The sequence below is a fragment of the Parus major genome, chromosome Z, assembly GCF_001522545.3.
Source record: "Parus major isolate Abel chromosome Z, Parus_major1.1, whole genome shotgun sequence".
Classification (NCBI taxonomy): domain Eukaryota; kingdom Metazoa; phylum Chordata; class Aves; order Passeriformes; family Paridae; genus Parus; species Parus major.
Window position 1 is genome coordinate 42,875,565 of NC_031799.1, and position 22,184 is coordinate 42,897,748.

Consider the following 22,184-nt stretch of genomic DNA (forward strand, 5'->3'; position numbering starts at 1 on the left):
TGCACTAGGAGGAGAGTTAGACTCCACTGAGGAAAGACTACACAGATTAATTATGTACCATCCAGAAAGTAGTGGGACCCTAAAGGCCTGAAACAGCAGCAGTACTTGTTTTCCTCAGTCTGCTTTCTTTCAGAGAGCTTATTATCTACCTTGCTGCAAGTATTGCTGTTCCACTTATCTCTGCATCAGCCTGAACACCTCTTTCTTCTTGTGCCTGGCAGGTGGCATGCAGAGGAAGCTCTCAGTTGCCTTAGCATTTGTCGGTGGCTCCAAGGTTGTCATTCTGGATGAGCCTACAGCTGGGGTAGATCCTTATTCTCGCAGAGGAATATGGGAACTGCTTCTGAAGTATCGGCAGGGTATGTCATCTTTTTTTCTACTCTTAAAAATTGCATTGTGGAAGGCAAAAGAAAATCAATCTCTTTCATGACTTTTCTCAAAATAGCAATTTGTCTTTGCAAATTTATTGTTTCCTGCACCAAGGAATGAACAAAGACAATGCAGGACAAGGATGCTCAGATCTCTCAGTTGTATTCCTTCCTCTGCCTATTCATGTCAGCATTCATGAACCAACTTTTTTACTGAGTTATGAGGGAGGGCAGGTAAAGTCAGAAAATCACCCTTGGTGTTCAGCAATGTTCTGTTCTGCTCCATGCAACCAACCTTCCAGACATGAAATTAAACCTACCTTTGCTGAGCACAAGAGCCAGCAGATGGTGGGGGAGAGTAAACCCATGATAGCAATTCTGAATCTTCGCCATATTAGTCTTGTTCAAAGGAGCCAAACTTGTAGCATCAACTCCCCCATCCAGCTTCATGGCAAGATATATTGTGTCTCTGGCATGGCAACACAGTATTGTTTGTCTTACACCCCTATCTTCCTTGCTCTCTTCCAGGTCGCACTATCATTCTCTCCACGCACCACATGGATGAGGCAGACATTCTGGGGGACCGGATTGCCATCATTTCTCATGGCAAGCTCTGCTGTGTTGGCTCTTCTCTCTTCCTGAAGAACCAGCTGGGAACAGGTTATTATTTGACCCTGGTCAAAAAGGATGTGGATTCCTCTCTGAGCTCCTGCCGAAACAGCAGCAGCACAGTTTCCTATCTGAAAAAGGTACAGCTGGACTTTTCTGCTCGTGTTTATTCTTTCTTCATAAATTCTTAGGCTTTTTATCTTAGCAGCTAAGATTTTCCATGGTAGAATGTCTGAAAGGAAAATCCCTAGTTCTTTGAAAGAAATGTTACCTGTTCTGTGGGTACTGTGCCGGACCACGTCTAGTTAAAATGTTGCATGGGACATACATCTCCGTTATAGTGTCCTTCAGTGTCTGTGGTCCCAAGCTGATCAGAGAGATATGAAATAGGTGAAGTACACTGTTGTTACGCTCCTATACCCGTGATCCCAGCATCTGTTTGACTTGGAGTGTAGAATCTGGTGAGCCCCATTTTGAATAGACAACAGGAAATAATGTTTGTCTTCTCTTTTGTGACCAGGATGACAGTGTCTCCCAGAGCAGCTCTGATGCTGGCCTTGGCAGTGACCATGAAAGTGACACACTGACAATAGGTGAGGCTTGGAAAATAATTTAAGATTGAATCCCAGTTGACATTGCTCTGTAGCTCACCTTGGACAGCTGCCTTAACCTTGTTGGTCCAATATAGCTACAGTCTTGAGACAATTATTAAATTCACAGTGATGGTATTTTAAGTATTGAAATGCTCTTCTTGAGTGAGACATTTTAAATTCAACCTATCCTGAAAGTTAATAAGCAAATATTATGTAGTTGTTTGGCCTGTTAACAGTAGATAATGTTGGTGAGCTGTACATCAATGATTTGCAGATCTTCCAGTAGCATGTACAAGCTCTCCCAAGTTCTGGACATAAAAAGTATAGTCTGGCTTTGGTCTAGGCTTGTGTTAAATTAAAAAGAGATGGGACTTTTCATAGAAATGAGCTTCTTTCTAGAGATGTCCTATCTGTCTTCCTTTTCTTCTGGCAGGATTTTAAAGACTAAGCTTTTTTCACGTAATGATCAGTAACCAGAACAGAACTATCTTTTACATATGTTTTTTTTCTAGATGTCTCTGCAATTTCAAATCTCATTACAAAACATGTTCCTGAGGCAAGACTGGTGGAGGACATAGGTCATGAATTAACCTATGTCTTGCCATACAAAGCTGCTAAAGAGGGAGCTTTTGTGGAGCTGTTCCATGAAATTGATGACCGTCTTTCTGATCTTGGGATTTCCAGCTATGGCATCTCTGAAACTACTCTGGAGGAGGTTAGTGAGCTGCTGATTCCTGTTTGTCTTAAACTAGGTAAAATGAATCATGGTAGAATTAAAAATAAGATGAAGCCTTATTGCTTCCTGTAAAACTTGACAGAACAGGCAGCTTTGCGTTCCTCTCCAAAATGGATTGTCTTCTGCCTGTGTAAGTGTGTGCTCACAGAGGTGTGCATTAAAAACTGAAATGTGGTACAGACAAGCATGGACAGGTCCTGTGTACTCATTGCACTTTGCTGTGATACCATGTGTAGGTTGGCTCCAGATTTGGCTTCTAATGTCTGTGTTATTTTTAGGGATACTTTGTGTTGCATTTAGCTGAAAGCATACATTTCCGTACTGGACACATACATTGGATAAGCAATTTAGATATATGCCCTTGTCAGGAATTTTTTTTATTTCAGTGTTTGTTCCATGTGACTGTGTTCCAGCTGCCAAGTCACTCTTTTTTATCACAGAAGTATCATGCACATTATCTCTGTGGAATCTTCATTTGTTTATTTTAACGAATGACAAGAGAAACTGAAACAGTGGTGTTGTCACTTACTGAAGTTGCCATCTAGGTCCTTCACAGCTGTGAAGACCTTGGTTTTTATCTTTGAAAATTTGAAAATGGGTTTTTTCTGGTTTAGGATAGTCCATGGGTCAAGCTCCATGAAGGTGCCTATTCAAGCAAGAAAACCATTGTTGGACATGGGGAAATATGAGATTCACCAAGTTTAGTTACTAGGTCTATTTCTGAGATGTGGGAAAGAGCTCATGTTTGAGATGACCTGAGAACTGATACTAGAAAGGGGGAACAGCTGGTAGTAGTCTGGCTCCCAGAAACTGTAGAGAAGCCACAAAGTCCGTATCTACATGCAGAGGATAAACTCAGTGTCCTCAGGTCTCTCCCCAGTCTCACATGGCATCTTCTGAAGCAGTACCCACAATATCTCTCCTCTTTTGATTTTCACTGACACTTACCATTCCTTTCCAGATCTTCCTGAAAGTGGCTGATGATAGTGGTGTGGATGCAGAAACCTCAGGTGGGTATAGTTGTCTCCTACAGAAGTGACATATGCCAAGGTGTGACAGACCCTGATTGAGACTGAATTGAAGCTCTTTTGTCCTAGTATTTTTAATGACCTGCTATAGCTGAGTTTAGTGTATTTAACTCATGCTTTTATGTGCTGTAAAGGTCAGTTGACTCAGTTGGTAGCATGTTTATTTTGTAATACTGAAGAGTTTCTAGTGTTTGAGTATATTGCAAATTAGTTGCTGACACTGTTGTGTGCTCTGAAGAACTCCTGACACATGAGACCACAGTAGGGTCCAAATTACTTTCTCTGAGATTAGATCACTGCACTGAGTGCTCATAACAGCAAATTGCACTTAAAGTCACATGACTACATAACACTCAAGTAGCAAGTGAGAGTTTTCTTAAAATGAGAGCAGCTTGCTGTTCCCCTGTGGGGAAAAAAAAGAAGTGTCAAGTGCACTAGAAGAAGTTTCTGGGACATCACACAAAGTATGGTGCATAAAACATGATCCATTGCAGAATAACAGTCTTGGTTTTGATTTTAACTGCACTGAAGTCACTCCAGATCAACTCTTTGGTTTGCAAATGGAGGACATGTAAAATAAATGTTGTATTGCTTTGGTTTTTCTGGGGCTAGCAAGTTAACTGAAGCTAACCATAACTGCATTATTTTCAGATGGTACACTGCCAGCCAGAAGGAACAGACGTGTGTTTGGAGACAGACAGAGCTGCCTTCGTCCATTTACAGAAGATGATGCATTTGATCCTAATGACTCGGACATAGATCCAGGTATTGCTAGAATTCAAGCCTGTCTTCTTCCTGTGGATACCCTTTCATATGATAACTACTGCAGATCTGAGGGCTGCCAAAGGAGTGGTCATGTATTTGCCTTTAGGAATAGTGGACAGTGCGGGATGCACAGCCTGTTCAATTCTCCCATTCAAAGCTCAGAGATAAGGGAGAAAATACATTAATCTAAATTTCTTTTGATATTGCTCCCGACTGTGCTCTTTGGTTTTTTTTTTTGGTGAGTGAGAGTGGCTACTCCAGACACACCTTATGTCTTCAGCACAGAAAGCATCTCTGAACTTTTGAATGAGGGTCATTTCTTCTTGCTAGCAGAATCCAGAGAGACAGACCTTCTCAGTGGCATGGATGGGAAAGGCTCCTACCAGATGAAAGGCTGGAAGCTCACTCAGCAGCAGTTCATGGCTCTGCTGTGGAAGAGGATGCTCATTGCCAAGAGAAGCCGGAAGGGCTTTTTTGCCCAGGTGAGAGCCTCCAACATGGGCAGAATCTCTCAGCAGGGACAGCTCTGGACTGTGTATTATAGTCTGAGTTGATGGTGGGCTAAAATACCTCAAGGGAATGCAGATAACCAAAATTAGCCTTCACTGCACATGTGGGCAGAAAGAGGCCCCGTGCAAGTGAAAGGAGTTGCATGATAAACCATGCAATTGCAATATTCTTGCACAGCAGGATGTAATTTTGCCCTTGAGAACAGCATTTGCAAGCTCAATCATCTGCATCTGAAGTGAATTCCATGACTGAATGCTCAATGACAGATCTTGCATTGGTGTCTAGAACTGCTTTGGTGTAAACAGCAAAAGTATTCCTAAGAAACTTTGAAAAAATTTTGATCCAATAAGTGATTCATACATAACTTCTGATGCGTCTGGAAACATTTGCTCAAAAAAAGGACTTGTTTTTTCCTTGCAATTTCAGATTGTGCTGCCAGCTGTCTTTGTGTGTATTGCTCTCATGTTCAGCCTGATTGTTCCTCCTTTTGGGAAATATCCCAGCCTGGAATTACAACCCTGGATGTATGATGAGCAGTACACTTTTATTAGGTATGTTTTGTGTGGCCGATAAATTATCTTCTTTGCAAACTTGAGTTACTGAGTTCCTTAACAGGTTGCATTGGGTGTTGTGCTTATCTCAGAAAGACATTTTAAAAGAGAGTCATGGTGTTTTCTTCTTCAACCTTATATGCCAGCTCCAAGTGCAGGCAAAGCCATATCCATTTTTGAATGATGCTATGATTCTCCTAATACTGTGTACAAAGACTTGGAATGTGTGTGTGCTCTTAGGCCAAGCATTCATCAAGGGCAAATCCCCACCCATATCCTTTCACTGTGCTCTTGGCCTTGCTGTTGCTTCTTTTGCTATGTGCTTGTTACCACACTGACTGATAGTGTTTTTCTGCTGTTCCCATAGCAACGATGCTCCAGAAGATGCAGGCACTCACAAGCTCTTGGATGCCCTTCTTGATAAGCCGGGATTTGGGACACGCTGTATGCAGGGACATTCCATCCCGTAAGTAGAGCTCTGGTCTGGGAGCAGGCAGGAAGCACATCCCTGGTAGCTCTAGATTACTTCAGGAAATTATAGTAATTACATGGCCAGAGCAGGATTTAAGCCAAGAGAGTTGTAATTACATTCAGATTTTCTGCTCAGAACCTTTCTCAAAAGTTGCCAGCCCTCAGTCTGGTGATCAAGTGAGGTTTGAGTGCAAGTCCTTGCTTACAGAAATGGAAAGGAGAGAGCAAATGACTGAAATTACTGTTTGGTCCTGAACATGGTAAAGGACATATTTATGTTGCTGCATGTTGTTGACTGTAGTTATTCCCACTCCATAATCCCTTTTTTCCAGCTGTAGTAGATACCTGAGTTAGCACCCCACAAGCACCAGAAGGAGTGAAGAGCCAGGCAGCATTTGTGTTGTCTCCTAGCTCTGCCACCTGACTTGGTGCATGGCCTTGGGCAAGTCACTAAGATCTAGTCTGTGAATGTAGAAAAGGTATACACTTTAAGAGTCCAGGATGGTGTGTCCAGAAGAGTTGCCGCTCATGTTCACAGGATGATGGGGAGGGAGGGAAGGTGTCTTATTTATTGGCCAGCAGTGGAAAGTAAGCTGCATCCTTCGTAACAGACATGAAAGCTGAGCTAGTCCACCAATGGGCCATGGGGAAAAAGCTGCCCACTGCTGCCTTGGGGAAGAGCAGTGTTTTGATGCTCCAAAGGCAGAAGTATTATCCAAGAAGTCATCCAAGAAGATTGTCTGCTGTGATCTTAAAATCACAGGATATCACAAAGTTGGAAGAATCCCATGAGAATCATTGAGTCCAACTATCTGCTTCTCAGAGGACTACTTCAAACTAAACCATGTGACTAAGAGCATTCTCCAGCAGCTCACTGAACTCTGGACAGCATGCCTGCTGGGACTGGCTGAAACAAAGAATTTAATTATAATGCAAAGAGGGGAGTGTCTGGCACTACTCAGTGTTGACCAACATCAGTTTCTTTGGCAGTGGAATCTGTTAAAAGCTGCAGTCTGATCTGTTGCTCGGAGCTGTTTGTCTCAGTGAGGTGAAGCTCCTTTAAGAAACACACTGTCTCTTCTGGGAACTGTGGAGTTTGATCTTTAAATGTCTTGTAAGCAAAGGCCATCGTATTTGTCTTAAAAACTGCTTTTTTCTTGCCTCTTCCCAAACACAGAGACACTCCTTGCACTGTGGGGCAGAAGGAATGGGTCACTGCTTCAGTTCCAGAGTCAGTCCTGGACATCTTCCTGAAAGGCAACTGGAGCATGGAGAATCCTTCCCCATCTTGTGAGTGCAGCAGTGAGAAGATCAAGAAGATGCTGCCTGTGTGCCCCCCTGGTGCAGGGGGCCTGCCACCCCCACAGGTAGGAGGGATCTCAATGGTACTGCTGTGAGGAATGCTCATGAGGGGCAGAGTGGCTAGGTGTGATTCTTGCATGCAGCATTGCACAAGATTTGTTTCGCTCAGCACCTGTGTTTTCTGATAAGCATTTATCTGTGTTTTCACTGGTGACACCAGCGTGAGCAAGACACAGCTGACATCCTCCAGAATCTGACAGGCCGCAATATATCAGACTACCTGGTGAAGACCTACGCGCAAATCATTGGGAAAAGGTATGCTCCCCCTTCCCTCCCCAGCAAACACTGCTTGCTCTATGGGTGATGCACAGATCAGGAAAATAAGCCTGAGCAGCTGGAACTCTTCAGTGAGTTTAGTGACCCAAATCCCCTCGGGTCCTCAGACAGCCCTGATCCTCAGCTCAAGTGATGTTTCTGCTTTGTTAGTGATTCTGTGTGCTGACCCTCATAGGTGGATTATGGGGGAAGCCTAGGGATGATGAGGAATGGTGGGAGCTATATCAGATGTGAGAAGCTATTGCACTCTTTTCCCCAGCCTGTTGCTTTGTTAGGTCTGTCTCTTCTCTGGTTCCATGTATTACATATCTATTCTTTTTTCTCTCTGCAGCTTAAAGAATAAAATCTGGGTGAATGAGTTCAGGTGAGTTACTCCCTTTTCCTTAGCTTGTATGTGTCCACTAAAACTGGAGCGTAGTATTTAGCAGGACACATCCACCTGCTTTTCAGTTTGTCTTATAGGACTCTTAACTGCCAGATGTTGGAGGAAGATGTTTGAGGATAAACTAGGACAACCCCAGAGCACTAGGGTCTGCCTTATGCAGAGAGCAGTCTTGAAAAGATTTTCATGACCAGTGTGTTGGTACTGTTTTCTGGGAGGTGCTATTCTTCCAAGCAAGGGCAGCAGGGAGATGTCCTGCTTTGCCTGCAGCAGAGAATACCTGCCTTTATTAAATGGGCAGCATGCTGAGCAATTGTGAAATGAGTATTTAACCCCAGAAACGAAGTGCAGAAGACTTCATGGCTAAGCAATCGTGTAGGAAAATAAAAGTCATCCCTTCATGTAAGAGTAGCAACACTAGACTTGGGTGGACTGCAGGAAGAAGAGACACATGGAGAGGGATGAGGAGTGGCATTATCTGGAGGTCAGTGAATATTCATGACTTAGCATCACTTTCTATCTGAACTTTTAGATATGGTGGCTTTTCTTTGGGAGCTAGCAGTTCCCTCATGCTTCCTCCAAGCCATGAAGTCACTGATGCCATTAAGCAGGTGAAGAAAATTTTGGAGCTGGCACAGGTGAGCAATTGTTCCCCCATAAGCCCAGGATACACTAAGTCTTGTTACTTGGGAGATGACTTGGAAGCCATTAAATAAGGAACATGTGTGTGTTAGCTGTGTCCACTGAATTCTCCCCACTACCTCTGAGTTGGGATCTCCCAGGCTGTTGTCTGGAAGTAGCAGAAGGCTTGAAAACATGCTCAGCTAAAGCTTACCCAGCCCATGTTCCTGATGTGGATTCTGCCCAACACCAGTTACAAGCCAGTGGGGATTGCCTACATCTGAATGTTTTGTGGCAGGACAGTGTGGGCTGTCTTGGGAAATTAAGAAGGGGTTGCTGTCATCTTCAAAAACTCAGTTTAACCTTCCTGTGTTATGTCTGCCCTGGCTCACTGCCCCAGGAGAATCTGGGCCACTGTTTTCCTCTGAGACTGCCAGCCTGTGGGCTGCAATGTCTCTGAAGGTTGCATGCAACTTTGGTTAATACATTTTGCTGGGGAAAAAAAGACATGAGATTGACCCTTCTTACTGATGAGAGAAAGGAAAGGGTGAAGGGAAGCTGCAGTTACTCAGCCTTCTTACCACCCCCAGTTTGGAAAGCTGTCAGAGCTATGAAAAACATTGTGTAGTCTCTGCTAGACCCCAGGGCATGAATAAAGGTATTCTTAGAGGGGAAGTAACTGTTTCTTTGCTGTTTGCAGGGAAGTTCTGGGGATCGGTTTCTCAACAGCTTATCAAGTTTCATGAAAGGCCTGGATACAAAGAACAATGTGAAGGTAAATTAACCAATCCTCATTTCTGTGCCTGCTATTTGAAACTCTGGTGACTTGGAGTCACAGCAGTTTGTCTTGGAAAACTGTGTGGACCAGAGTTCTCTGTATTTGCTAGTGGAGTAAATGTAGCTTGTAGTTTTATGTGGACTTCTTCAAAATCTGGTTCTGTGGAGTCTAGGCCTAAATACCAGAAGAAGTTCAGGGCTTGATCAGTGATAGCTTCCAGCAGCCCCTTGTGCTTATTGATTAAACTGTGTGTTCTGCCCCTCAGCAAGCTAGCTGGAAGGATATGGAAAGAAATATGCCCTTAAGAGAGGAAGGGATGTTCTGCAGGGCTTAGGAAGCTTTTGGGTCGCTGATGTACCTGGTGCCTTTCTGATGATGTTGTGGTGTCTTGTAGGTGTGGTTTAACAACAAGGGCTGGCATGCCATTGCATCCTTCCTAAATGTGATCAACAATGCCATCCTTCGGGCCAACCTCCAACAGGGTGAAAACCCCAGTGCTTATGGAATCACTGCCTTCAATCACCCACTCAATCTCACCAAGCAGCAGCTCTCTGAAGTAGCTCTGTAAGTTGTGACATGAATATGGATGGGTTTGGGCTCATTGCTAATGACTGGAAACAGGCAACTGGAAGGTTTTGGACTCACTGGTAGATAGTCAATGGCCTCTGCCATTTAGGCTCTAAATATGCAGGCCTTATTTTTTGTGTTCTGGGCAGGTGGCAACCTGTGCTGCTGAGAACTTGCTGTTGAACAGCACTGCTGTATAAACTTTGTCTTTGAGTCCCTGGAGGCTGCAGTTTCTAAGAACCAGTCCTTTTCAGGAATCAGACTTTCTGCAACTCTAGGAAATTCCTCTCAGACACCATCACAAAGGTGTCTCACCATGAATATGGTCATTCTTTTGTCCCCACCATTTGACTAGGAAACCACTACTAGGTCCTGTTGAGTTTTGCCCACTGCCTCAAGCTGGGGGCACATAGTAATGCACACGGTTAATTTCACTGAGGCATTGCCTAGTCCACTCCCACTATGATCAGAGTCCGAACTCATAATCTGTGTGGATATATATCCTTCAGTCCATAAAACAGTGGCAGATGATGGGCAGATGCTTCTGAACTTTGAAACGGCACCAAAACAGGCAAACCCCAACAGCCCCAGGATATGGATTATGTGGGAAAAAAGTGGTGGTGATAAGGAAAACAGAAAGCAGTCTATTATGCTGAAGTTATTAATCAGTCTCCAGGTTGTGATGCTGTGCTTGAGATGCCAACAGACTGTGTATGTTCCCTTTGCCATATGGCTGGAGAAGAACTGTGCAGTTAAGAGAGTCTTGCATGGTAATCCTTTACTCAGGATTCTGGGTATAAGGACAGAATAACAACAGCAGCAGAAGAAATAGTTTCTGCCCTGGCCTGCATGAGCTGCCTCATTTCATCTCAAAGTACCAGCATACAAAGAATTTCCTTTTGTCCTTTTTTTATCCAGGATGACCACCTCTGTGGATGTCCTCGTGTCCATCTGTGTGATCTTTGCCATGTCCTTTGTTCCTGCCAGCTTTGTGGTTTTCCTTATTCAGGAGCGTGTCAGCAAGGCTAAACACTTGCAGTTCATCAGTGGTGTGAAGCCTGTGATCTATTGGCTGGCCAACTTTGTGTGGGATATGGTAAGGACTAAGGCTTGGCTAAATTATCCCCTGTTCTGTTTTTCCGGGGTGTCTTGAAGTGCACAGTGCAGTTTGGGCCAGTGGGCACCACATTATTTTAGTGAATAACAACTGTGACTATGACTTTTGTATTTACTCTCATGGGGCAGTGGTTCTCAGTGGGTCAAGGAATACAACAGAGGATGGAAGGACAACCATAAGCTCAATCATTAGCATTTATGATGTCACTAAAATACTTGCCCAAAAATGTTTGTTTGTGTAGCCCCTTGTTCTGCTCTGTCTAGAGCAGGTTTTCTCAACCTGTGGTGTTCTAAACCTCTGAGAGTCTAGTGACTACTTCTAGAGGGACCAAGAAATGTGTAGTGTATTATGGTTCACACATATGACACTTTAAAAAGTCTCCCATTGAAAACAGCTTTGGGAACACTGAAAACTTTTTGAAAACTATTGGATTAGAGCAGAAAAACATCTCTCCTTTTTTTGTGTCAAGAAATCTCTTTTTATGGAAAGAAATCTAAAGTCATGTTTTTCACCTTCCAGTGCAACTACATTGTTCCAGCCACACTAGTTGTCATCATCTTCATCTGCTTCCAACAGAAGTCCTATGTATCCTCCTCCAACTTGCCTGTGCTGGCTCTCCTTCTCTTTCTCTATGGGTAAGGGATTTCTCATCAGAGGGTGACTGGGAAGGCTCTTGGACTTGGGAGGTTTTTACCTGATGTTGCTGCCTTTTCTCTTGCCAGATGGTCCATCACCCCTCTCATGTATCCGGCCTCCTTTGTGTTCAAAATCCCTAGCACGGCGTATGTTGTGCTGACCAGTGTGAACCTCTTCATTGGCATCAATGGAAGTGTGGCCACCTTTGTCCTGGAGCTCTTCACCAACAATGTACGTTCTTCCTCCTAAGGAAAAAGGAGCCTAAGAGGTTCCTTACTGTCATGTGCTGCTACAGTCTAGTTCCATGTAGGTTACATGTTGCCTTTAGCAGCCAGATCTCCAGAAAAGCTAGGCCCTGGTGGGTACGCGTTAGCTTCAGCAGCAGTTTAAACATGGATTTTAGCCCATTTCTGGTGGAAATGGGCTAAAGCCTCCTTTAGAAAAGCTCACAGAGTAGCTAAGATGGTTAAGGAGCTCCTGAGATTGTCTATTCCAACCTTTTAGCAGGATCAGCTGCAGCAGTGTATTGGGTTTGCACAGCCTGTTTTTTTGCAGTGGGAGGCCAAGGTCAAACCACCACAAGCAGGTTGGTCAGGGCTATTAGATTCTAAGGTTTCCAGGGAGAGACTCCACAGTCTGCCTGGACAACCTTTTCCATTTTTCAATCACTCTTAGGGTAAAAAAAAAATTTAAAAAATAGAATTTTCTTATAGTCAGATGGAATTTCTTGTATGTTCTTAATGAAGGGCATTTTCCATGTATGAAGGCCATTTAATCACCCAGCCATTTAGTTGTGCTGAATTTTGGCTCCTACTGTAAATGCCTCTCTAGCTGTCTTGGGGAGCTTACACTTTTCACTTCAGATTTTTGACACCAGATGCCTTCTGGGGAAGGTACAAGTTCCTCTCATCCTTGTAGACAGCATAAGATGTCTTGGAAAGCACTGTTTGACCCACAGAGGTGCGGAGTGTTCCTTGTAGGAGGAGACTCAATAGACCCCATGGGAGTTACTTGTTGATTGTACCTCTTCCTGTGGGCGTAAGGACACAGTCCTTGATGATGGTTCCATATGTTACAAAGCCTATTCTAGCTCAGTAAAAATGAATGCATGCTCAAGAGATGAATACCTGGCAGAACAGGAACTCAGGGTGCTATCAGTTCAATCCATGGGCTAAGCCAGCTGGAAGACAACAAAGGGAAATGTATTAGAGCTTCCAGTGTGGGTTAGGGAGGAACTCCCTACAGCCACTGACATAACCTGTGCAAGTTCAACTTCCCTGTGTCCTCAGCCAGTAGCCTCCTTGCATATCATTGTTTGCAGACATTACCTTTTAGACTGAGAGTTTTTGGAAAAACCTTTTATTGCAGTTTGCTTGTGTTATGTGAGCAACACAACAACACTGACTGTCCAGAGGAGCCATGGCCCTGGCTCTTGGGAGAACATTTCTAATCCTTAGATTTTTGTGGGGTTGCAGTGTTGAGGAAGGGAAGGAGGGGTCAGTGACAACATGGATCACCCTTGGGAGGTGATGGCCGTGTTCTGGTCAGCTGGCTCACTGGCACTTGATTTTTTTTCTTAACAGAAGCTGAAGGACATCAATGACATCCTGAAGTCTGTCTTTCTCATCTTCCCCCACTTCTGCCTGGGCCGGGGACTCATTGACATGGTGAAAAACCAGGCTATGGCTGATGCTTTGGAGAGATTTGGTAAGTGAAACTGTGTATGACAGAGACAATGGCCTGAAAGGAACAGAGAAATCTATAGTCTGCTCCAGACAAGCTCCTCTAACTTTTCAGGAACTTAAAGTGCACAGTTTGCAGTACAGACCTGGTCAAACATGGGAAGTCATAATAGTCTTCCAGTCTAAGTTGTTAAGAGAAACTGGTAGATAGATCCAAAGAGTTTTGAGTTAAGAGCATTAAATAAAAATGGAAAAAGACAATTGTATGGAGATCATTAGGTCTAGTGTTAAGGAGTGGCTGAGGTTCTGGAAAGCTGGATTTATTATTTTTCTTTGGCATGCAGATGCCAGGCCTGAGTCATTGTATATCTGTGCTTTACTAACCTTTTGGAAAGGTGGGCTAGCTCTTTGGCAGACTGAATTTTCCAGGCCTGAGTCCCAGCTTTGCTACAGTAAAAAATGTGCATGCAGCCGCAGCTGGCCCCTTGTGTGGTCTAACCGTTCCCTCCTGCAACTGGCTCATCACCAGTTGTCCCAGTGCCCAACTTGGTGAGCTCTGCTGGAAGAAATGCTAGAGTGCTCCTCTTGCTCTGGAAATGTGATTGTACTTTTAATCTCATTTTGGCAGGAGAAAATCGTTTTGTGTCCCCTCTGTCATGGGACCTGGTGGGAAGAAACCTCTTTGCCATGGCAGTAGAAGGCGTTGTGTTTTTCCTCATTACAGTGCTCATCCAGTACAGGTTCTTCATCAAACCCAGGTAGGTTGTCCTTTCTACTGTGCTGCTACAGGCAGGTGAAGTTTTCATTGGTGTTGCCTGTGAAATTGGGAGAGTATTACCTATGAAGGCCCTCTCATTTTCTGATAAGGCTTTATCGTGTTGATTTCTTTAGGCCTGTCTATGCCAAGCTGCCTCCTGTGAATGATGAGGATGAGGATGTAACCAGAGAGAGGCAGAGGATAATTAGTGGAGGAGGACAGAGTGATATTTTGGAAATCAAGGAGCTAACCAAGGTGACAGAACTTCTGAATTTGTACTCATTGACACAAAACTATGCAGTTCACTGTGTCTTATCACAGGAATTTAGGGGGGTCAAAACTTGATCGAGTTGGAAGTACTGAATATGTACAGCTCTAATTGGAATTCTTTGACTTTGTCCTCATTGTTTTTTCTTATGGTTTCAGATTTACAGAATGAAGAGAAAGCCAGCAGTTGATAGGATCTGTGTTGGAATCCCCCCCGGAGAGGTAAGTTTATTTGTTAAATGCATTGTTAATTATTACTGCAGTATTTAGGAGCCAGCACAGGGTAGAGTAAGATCAAAACCACATGAATGTTCAAACTACACCAAAGAAAAGTAGAAGTTGAAGCAGTTTCTGTGTGTCTCTGCCTTTGAAGAAGATACTTAACTCTCAGTGTCTGGGACCAGATGCCAAACTCCAGTATTCAAGGTTTGTCACAGATAAACTGTGGTGACAGTGTATCAAGGTGACACCACAGTTTGTTCGTCTTCCCAGACTAAAGGTTTATACTTAAAATAAAAGCACAGAATGATTTTTTTTTTTTCCTGAAAATGGACTTGAGACCCTCTAGCTGTCCTGAGGGTCAAGTTTGCTTCTACACATCTTTTCAGTGCTGAAAATGGTGCAGATGGATCCTGTTCTCAAATACACTGTGCTCATTTATATCCCCAGTGCTTTGGACTCCTGGGAGTAAATGGTGCTGGCAAGTCATCCACTTTTAAGATGTTAACTGGTGATACAGATGTGACGGGAGGAGAAGCTTTCCTCAAAGGAAACAGGTGAAAGACAACGTATTTTCTCTGCTTTCTCCTCCAGTTTTAACAGCTTTTTTCCCCACATCAAAAGTCTCTTCCACTTTTCCTGGTTACAACTCCTGGCATCTGTTTCAGTCCTTGTTTGAGTCTGGTAAAGTATATCAGTCGCTTAGGAAGGTTGATTTAGTCTGGTATTCATTTCCGTGTAACAGCTCTTCCATGTTTAAATATAATTTTTTTAAGGACAGAAAAGGGAGAGAGATAAAAAGTAACTTGATAAAGATGGATTTCTAGGATCCTGTATTTTTGTTAGTTCAGTGATTCCAGAAACACTGTTTCACACTGTTTCAACATCTAGAATAGCAGCATATGCTCATGAAATCCTAACAAAGGCTTTTTTATTTTACAGTATCTTGTCCAACATCCAAGAAGTCCATCAGAACATGGGCTACTGCCCACAGTTCGATGCTGTTAATGAACTGCTAACAGGGCGAGAGCACTTGGAGTTCTTTGCACTCCTGAGAGGTGTTCCAGAGAAAGAAGTCTGCAAGGTAAATGAAACACTCTAGGACCCACCCCAGTGACCAACTTGCAAGTTCTTGCTTGCATGCACCCTCCCTGCAACTCATGTAATGTCATTATGTGAAGCTGTTGAAGATATGGTACAGTGAAATCTGCCCCCCTCTCCTTCAGGACAACCCAAGAGTTGCCCTGTTCTTTCAGTGCTGCCTGGAAAAATGTCCTAAATGGAAGGGCAGATAATTTGGGTCCTGCGTTGTCATAGTGGATGTTCTTCTCCACTGAATAACTTTCTTCCTATTAGAATTTAAGGGCTATGGAGCTGCAGGTCATGCAGAACTTCACTTACTGTCAAATGTTACTTCTTCAAAGTCCCCAGAAACAAACACTCTACAGCTTAGCAGAAGCCTTGTTCCGAGTTTTAAAAGCTTTCTGGTTGATCATGGGGCATCAATAAAGTGCTGCTATTTCAGCATTCAGACATGAGGTTACAAGAACTGTCTTTGGGCAGTTGATGACAGCTGCCAGTACCATGCTGCACCCTTCTCAGTTCTGTTTTCTGGAATTAACGGTTTTTGAGACAGTATGAGGCCTGAGTGCTCTACATAGATGATATCTAGGGTATGTCCAAGTAGCTTGAATCCTTCTGTGAGAGTAGACATGATGGGTGGAAACTGCAATCTCCTTCCAAGATTGCTGCCAAGTTCTTCCATGTGGTGTTCTCACCAGCTCCATATAAAAAGGGACCCAGTTCTGGGTGTGATTTGTGTAGTAGCTGGGTTACATATATCCTGATCCAGAGGTGCACAGGGTATTTCAAAACCCGTATTGATGCCACATTAGATCCTCAGGTGAATGGCCCTTCTGAAAGCTGCTTTTGAAGCCAAAGCTTTTAAGAAAAATCTCTTTGTGCAGATGCTTGATTGAAGGTGGTGGTGTGCTGTCTGTTGTAGGTTGGCGAGTGGGCAATTCGGAAACTGGGCCTCGTGAAATATGGAGAAAAATACGCTGGGAATTACAGTGGAGGGAACAGACGCAAGCTTTCCACAGCCATTGCCCTCATTGGAGGGCCACCTGTGGTGTTCCTGGTGAGTCTGCAACCTTTGCTCATCAATATTTTTCTCAAAAAACAGAAAGGTTGAAATGAAGACTCATTAAAAATCCGGTGCATAAATTACTTTCTCATTTTAGAAAATGAAATCAAACTTGCTTATTTTCAATGTTTCATAATCAGGAATGGACAAGTCGTTTCAAAGATGAGGTATTTGTCAGTAGAATGTAGCAGCATAATTTGTTTTTTGTATACATTTTGCAGGATGAGCCAACAACAGGGATGGATCCCAAAGCACGCCGCTTCTTGTGGAACTGTGCTCTGAGTGTAATCAAGGAGGGGAGATCAGTGGTGCTCACGTCTCACAGGTAAGTAGCAGTGCACTTGTGTCATACCTTGGCTTTTACATTTGCCAGGGCTGGATGCTAAGCTCAGCCTTTCTGCTCTGCCCTTCATTAGTAATGTGTGCATTACTAATGAAGTTATTTCTGCCTGCAGCATGGAAGAATGCGAAGCCCTGTGCACTCGAATGGCGATAATGGTCAATGGGCGGTTCAGGTGTCTGGGCAGTGTCCAGCACCTAAAGAACAGGTAGGTGTTTTATTTTCGTTTGTACCAAACAGTTTGCATTTTTAGGGAGGTAGAGCTAGGCTTGGTTCCTCATGCAGCATTTCTGTTGCTAATCTGACTATAGTAAATGCTGCTGGAGTTTTAGCCCACTTGTTTTTCAGAAGCACTTAACTCTTGTACTGACATTTTTGTTTGTAGGTTTGGAGATGGCTACACCATAGTGGTGAGAATCGCAGGAGCAAACCCAGACCTGAAGCCTGTTGAAGAGTTCTTTGGGCATGCTTTCCCTGGAAGTGTCCTAAAGGAAAAACATCGGAATATGCTGCAGTACCAACTTCCCTCTTCACCATCCTCCCTGGCCAAAATATTCAGTATTCTCTCCCAGAACAAAAAGAGACTCCACATAGAAGACTACTCCGTTTCTCAGACCACACTTGACCAAGTAAGTTTTTAGTAAGTTTTTAGTAGCCTGGATGCCAAATGCTTCTTTTGTAGAAGGAGTACATCCACCAATTTAATGCACCTATCTTATAAAGGCATTTAAACAAACTAGAGTACTGAATCCCAGGACTATTTCAGAGTGTCCAGTGCTTGAAATCACATGAATTAATGAAATACTATGGTGGTGTGTGACATGGCCTGTTTTTCTTGTAGGTTTTTGTAAATTTTGCTAAGGACCAAAGTGACGACGACCATTCTAAGGACCTGTCATTGCACAAAAACCAGACTGTGGTAGACATTGCAATCCTTAACTCCTTCCTGCAAGATGAGAAGGTAAAAGAAAGTTGTGTGTGAGCCAAATTCATCAAAGAAATGATGAGCAGAATGCAAACTTCCTTTTCCTGGGATTGTATATTCCCAAAGAAGCTAGAGGAAAAGCAACTGGACACTCTACTGATAACCATTCAATGCAATGCAATTCAATGCAATGAAAACAATTCCTTTACAGGGGCAGTGCCTCATGGAGTCGTCTTGTACTGTTCTCCAGTGAAAGACTTGAACTTAGCTCATTACAGTATAACTCTGAAGCTGTGGTAAAGCACCCACTAGATGCTGTGGGCTTTCAACCATACTGTATCTTGTTCTGTACAGTATGTTTTTATTAGGGTTGCTAAAATAATTCATTGAGGAAACATGGCCAGTGGTTATTTGCAGATATTTTAGACATGCATGTTTAATCTTTAGAACATTCGTGTCAGGAGTGGGAATGTGCTGGTGCTGTATCCATTGCTGGCAATGAATGCACCAAAACAGTCAGTGGCAAGAAGAGTCACCGCTAGTGTTGAAGCCCTAGGTTGTGAAAACTTACCTGACCAGCCGGCTTTCTCTAGGCTGGTGTAGGTCACTGGTGACAAAGCTGAAGCTACAAAGCAGTACTGTGCCGGTGGGATGGCAAGAGACAGGCCATCATTACCGCACATCTTCATCAGTAAGTGGCGATATGGAGAACTGTGAACCCTCCAAATGCATGATTATCCCACCAGCATCACAATCAACAGCGTACTTTGACTAGATGTTTGTGCAGTTAAGTACTTTCCTGCTCCTTTGAGGTACTGTTGCAGCTGCATGAACGTCTAGTAGGAAGAAGTGGGTGAGAAGCAGACATAGGGTTTGGACCACAGCAGCAAACTCAGTAGTTGTACAAGCTGCTAATGCCAAGAGCAAATTCTAAATCATGACTGTCACTCAGATTTGTAATATCTGCTCTTTAACCCCTGCTTTGCAGCAGAAAGGTACCCATCATCTGGAATTACTGCTTAGCACAAGCATGTTGCTGTTTCTGGCTTTGCCAGATAAAACTAGAAACGAGATGTAGATTTTTTTTTTTTTTTTAACAGTATTATTTATGACTTTAAATAGATAAGTAGCATAATTAGGGATTGAAAATGCTTTCAGTTGATCTTTGTAGCCACGGTATTTCTTTACATTATGCCTGTAATGCTATGCTGTCTTTCTATCCCTGTGGTGGATAGCTGCATTCCTGATCTGACCATGTTCCAGATTCTAGCAATCAGCTGCTATCTGCAAACAACTGCAAGTTGTTCACCTAAAATTTTCCTGTTTGAAAACTGGTATAACATTAGTGTGTAAGTTTCTGCTTCTGTTGTGCAGTGTAGTTTCAGTCATTAGGTGATCCCTAACTGGAGAATACACCCTTATTATACATGTGACAAACAACTGTTTCAGTAAAAATCCCCCTGAAAAATACGAGAGTTCAAGATAATAGTGCTACAGTTCATCAGTCAATTTTTCAAGTTTTACAAAACCAGATTAAATATTAGAGGGGAAATTATATAGTAAACAACCAACGCTTGTTCACATTGTACAACGGTCATGGGAGAGTATGCTTTTTGGGCTCCTCTGTGTTGCTTTTACATTCAAAAATTGGTTCAGTAATGTGGTCTGAACACAAGTGCAGTTCCTGAGCTGTTCCTGTATGCCATGCCTCTGCCTTAAACACCCACACAGGTTCTGCACTGGTTTTGATGCTACTCAATGAATCAGTCATGGACCATTTTCTTCTGTGAATGACCATAGCAGCCCACCAAATACTGAAAAGGCTGGCATGAGCCTGAAGAAGATTAATTACATGTTTCCAAGTGTACTTGGTAACACTGACCAACTCAACATTTTTAAAATGCAGTTTAAACAAGTTCCTTGTCCCTCTGTGTCCTGCCTTGAGTTAAGTAAGAGCTTAGTACAGGCTCTGCTGAAGTGCCTTTTTCACACTTTTATTTTATTTTTTTTTTATCTGTATAATTCATTGCTGAGGGGATTGAGAAAAGGAGTGTAATGGGGATTGGTTTACCTCACTTAAAACATGCTTTGTTATTACCTTTATGACTTTGTCACTCTATGGGGATGAGTTACAGGGTGACGAATACGCCAGACTTCCAAGTGCAGAACAGCAGAGCTACAACCACGACTACTCCAGAACTATGTGGCGGTATCATTGAAAGAAATAGCATGTACTGGAGTCTCACCACTGCTACAAGTCACTATTACAAATCCACATTACATTACTGAAGTGAAGGGCTAACTTTTTTGCACTGCACCAAACTAGTGCGTGCAGAGCTAGAACGAGTTCTAGGAGGATTTAGATTTGGTCCTGGAAGGGCTGTGGTTTGCTCTTGGTAACTGCTCATTTAAATGATTCATGTATCAGTAAACAACAGTTACATGGTAATACACTTTCCTTAGCCCACAAAAAAGATTCTTGATTTCTTTTGCCCCATGACTGTCATGCTTACAGGGTCTGCTATCTGTGACAAAATATTGCAGTAAATGTGGATATTGACCAGACTACTTCACAGCTCTGATCTGCGTTGTTTGTACGGAACATAATGCAACACTGGCATGAAGAATTGTCATGGAATACGTTCAGACAGCCACTAATTTTTATTCATTCAAGTATGTGTTTGGGAAAAATCACTCTGGAGTCATACATATTATATGAACCACTCTTGATAATGAAACTACACTGAGGTGTTAACTTATTTTAAACTTCAGTACTATTGACATGTGGCATCCCTCTTTGTAGTACATTTGTATTTCAGTAAGGTGTTGTTGTATTTCCCCCATGGTTAAACAACCACTTTTGTGCTTATCTTTCCCTCCTGAATTATAGTTGGTCCTTCGTTCCAAGCACTTTATGCTATCTGTAATGGGATCTATTTTTGCACTGGAATATCTGTTAACTTTGCAAAAATCTAGAGAGATTTCACAACTGAAATTTCTAAGTTAAATCCTTAAATGGACATTTTCATTAAAAACAAAACAAAAAAAAAGTATATATATTTGTATTTGCTAATATCTGTTATGTGAAGTATTAAAAGGCACTCTAATTGCCTTGTATTAAGTAAAAAAATAAAGCTGTTATAGCACCACTGGTCTTCACAAGTGTAATTTTTGCATTTTTTATTTCAAGGAGCACTGCTAGAAGCTTCTGTTTTGCTTGGTTTTATTTCGTTGTGAACTTTGATTCATGAGATTTCAGTAGCTCTAAAAACTAGTATGGAGTAGATACACTATTTTCAGGTAAATGAGGACATGCAAGATATAAAGTAAGTGCTACATTAAACTTCTAAAGTTATTAAATAAAAAGGTCTCTAGCAAGTGATTGGTTAACTGTCAAATCCAACTGCAAAGCATAACAAACTTCTCTGGATGTTTAAATCCCAACTCAAGTACCTGCCTCTGAATTTTTATTACAGAGCTGTGAGCTGCTGATTGTTCCTCCTTGCTAAAAACACCCTATACAGTTGATTTTGAACAGCAGTTTACAAATTAAAGCAGAGTAACAGTGGGATTGCTCAAGGATAAACTGATATTAAAATCTTATCTGCTACTGCCTTGTAGTATCACCATCAACCAAGTTCCAATATCTAACCAATTCCTGAAGTTGCACTCATCAGGAAAATTCTGCCTGAGTTAAGAAGCCAATTAAAATTTCACAGAGTCACAGAACATGCTGAGTTGGAAGGGACCATAAAGGATCATCAGGTCCCATTCCTGGCCCTGCACAACATCATCCTCAAGAGTCACACCATGTGCCTGAGAGCATTGTCCAAACACTTCTTGAACTCTGTCAGGTTTGGTGCTGTGATCACAGAGCCTGTTCCAGTGCCCAACCACCCTCTGGGTGAAGAAGCTTTTCCTAATACCCAGCCTAAACCTCCTGCGACACAACTTCAGGCCATTCTCTGAGGTCCTGTCACTCACTGTGTGCCAGAGAGACAAGATCAGTGTCTGCCTCTCCTCTTCCCCTCAGGAGGAAGCTGTAACTGTAATGAGGTCTCCTCTTACTCTCCTCTAGGCTGAAGAAACCAAGGGACCTCAGATGCTCCTCATTTTGTTTCCCCTCAGGGTTCTGCACCATTTTGTTGACCCTTTCTAATGGCTTAGTATCTTTCTTATATTGTAATGATACATTAGGATTTTAGCTTTTATATTTTTCATATATTTGTAATCCTGCAATTCTTTAGTGCCTAACTCTAAACTCCATACAGATTGTTAGCTACTGTTTTCCCATTTTGGTCAGACAAAACAATTCCTCTCCAGGCATGGGAATAACAGACATCTGTTCAGGCCCCAAAAAATGTAAACAAAAATGAGTTGGGGGGGGAGCAAACATAGGGTAAATGACTTCATTACCTGGAGCTGTAATTAGAAGATAACCCCCAGTCTGCAAATGGACCAAATACAAGTATGAAAGC

General features: G+C 42.7%; 1 protein-coding gene across 5 annotated transcripts in view; it reads left to right on the forward strand.

The window, feature by feature from the left end:
* Positions 1-20,855, forward strand: part of ABCA1 (ATP binding cassette subfamily A member 1) — a 92,150-nt gene extending 71,295 nt beyond the window's left edge. For 4 of the 5 annotated variants that reach the window (XM_015652476.3, XM_015652475.3, XM_015652477.2 and 1 more), the window contains 29 exons: positions 222-359; positions 897-1,117; positions 1,498-1,570; positions 2,083-2,285; positions 3,268-3,316; positions 3,986-4,099; positions 4,430-4,581; positions 5,036-5,160; positions 5,528-5,626; positions 6,809-6,998; positions 7,154-7,248; positions 7,601-7,633; positions 8,184-8,289; positions 8,973-9,047; positions 9,445-9,614; positions 10,536-10,713; positions 11,254-11,369; positions 11,457-11,601; positions 12,954-13,077; positions 13,681-13,810; positions 13,944-14,064; positions 14,236-14,298; positions 14,746-14,852; positions 15,238-15,379; positions 16,301-16,435; positions 16,663-16,766; positions 16,897-16,989; positions 17,167-17,410; positions 17,623-20,855. In XM_015652476.3, coding sequence (XP_015507962.1) covers positions 222-359; positions 897-1,117; positions 1,498-1,570; positions 2,083-2,285; positions 3,268-3,316; positions 3,986-4,099; positions 4,430-4,581; positions 5,036-5,160; positions 5,528-5,626; positions 6,809-6,998; positions 7,154-7,248; positions 7,601-7,633; positions 8,184-8,289; positions 8,973-9,047; positions 9,445-9,614; positions 10,536-10,713; positions 11,254-11,369; positions 11,457-11,601; positions 12,954-13,077; positions 13,681-13,810; positions 13,944-14,064; positions 14,236-14,298; positions 14,746-14,852; positions 15,238-15,379; positions 16,301-16,435; positions 16,663-16,766; positions 16,897-16,989; positions 17,167-17,410; positions 17,623-17,763 — 3,686 coding nt within the window. In that variant the 3' untranslated portion in view covers positions 17,764-20,855. The remainder of the gene's footprint in view (positions 1-221; positions 360-896; positions 1,118-1,497; positions 1,571-2,082; positions 2,286-3,267; positions 3,317-3,985; positions 4,100-4,429; positions 4,582-5,035; positions 5,161-5,527; positions 5,627-6,808; positions 6,999-7,153; positions 7,249-7,600; positions 7,634-8,183; positions 8,290-8,972; positions 9,048-9,444; positions 9,615-10,535; positions 10,714-11,253; positions 11,370-11,456; positions 11,602-12,953; positions 13,078-13,680; positions 13,811-13,943; positions 14,065-14,235; positions 14,299-14,745; positions 14,853-15,237; positions 15,380-16,300; positions 16,436-16,662; positions 16,767-16,896; positions 16,990-17,166; positions 17,411-17,622) is intronic. The other variant, XM_015652478.3, reaches the window with a different exon arrangement.
* Positions 20,856-22,184: the final 1,329 nt, after the last annotated feature.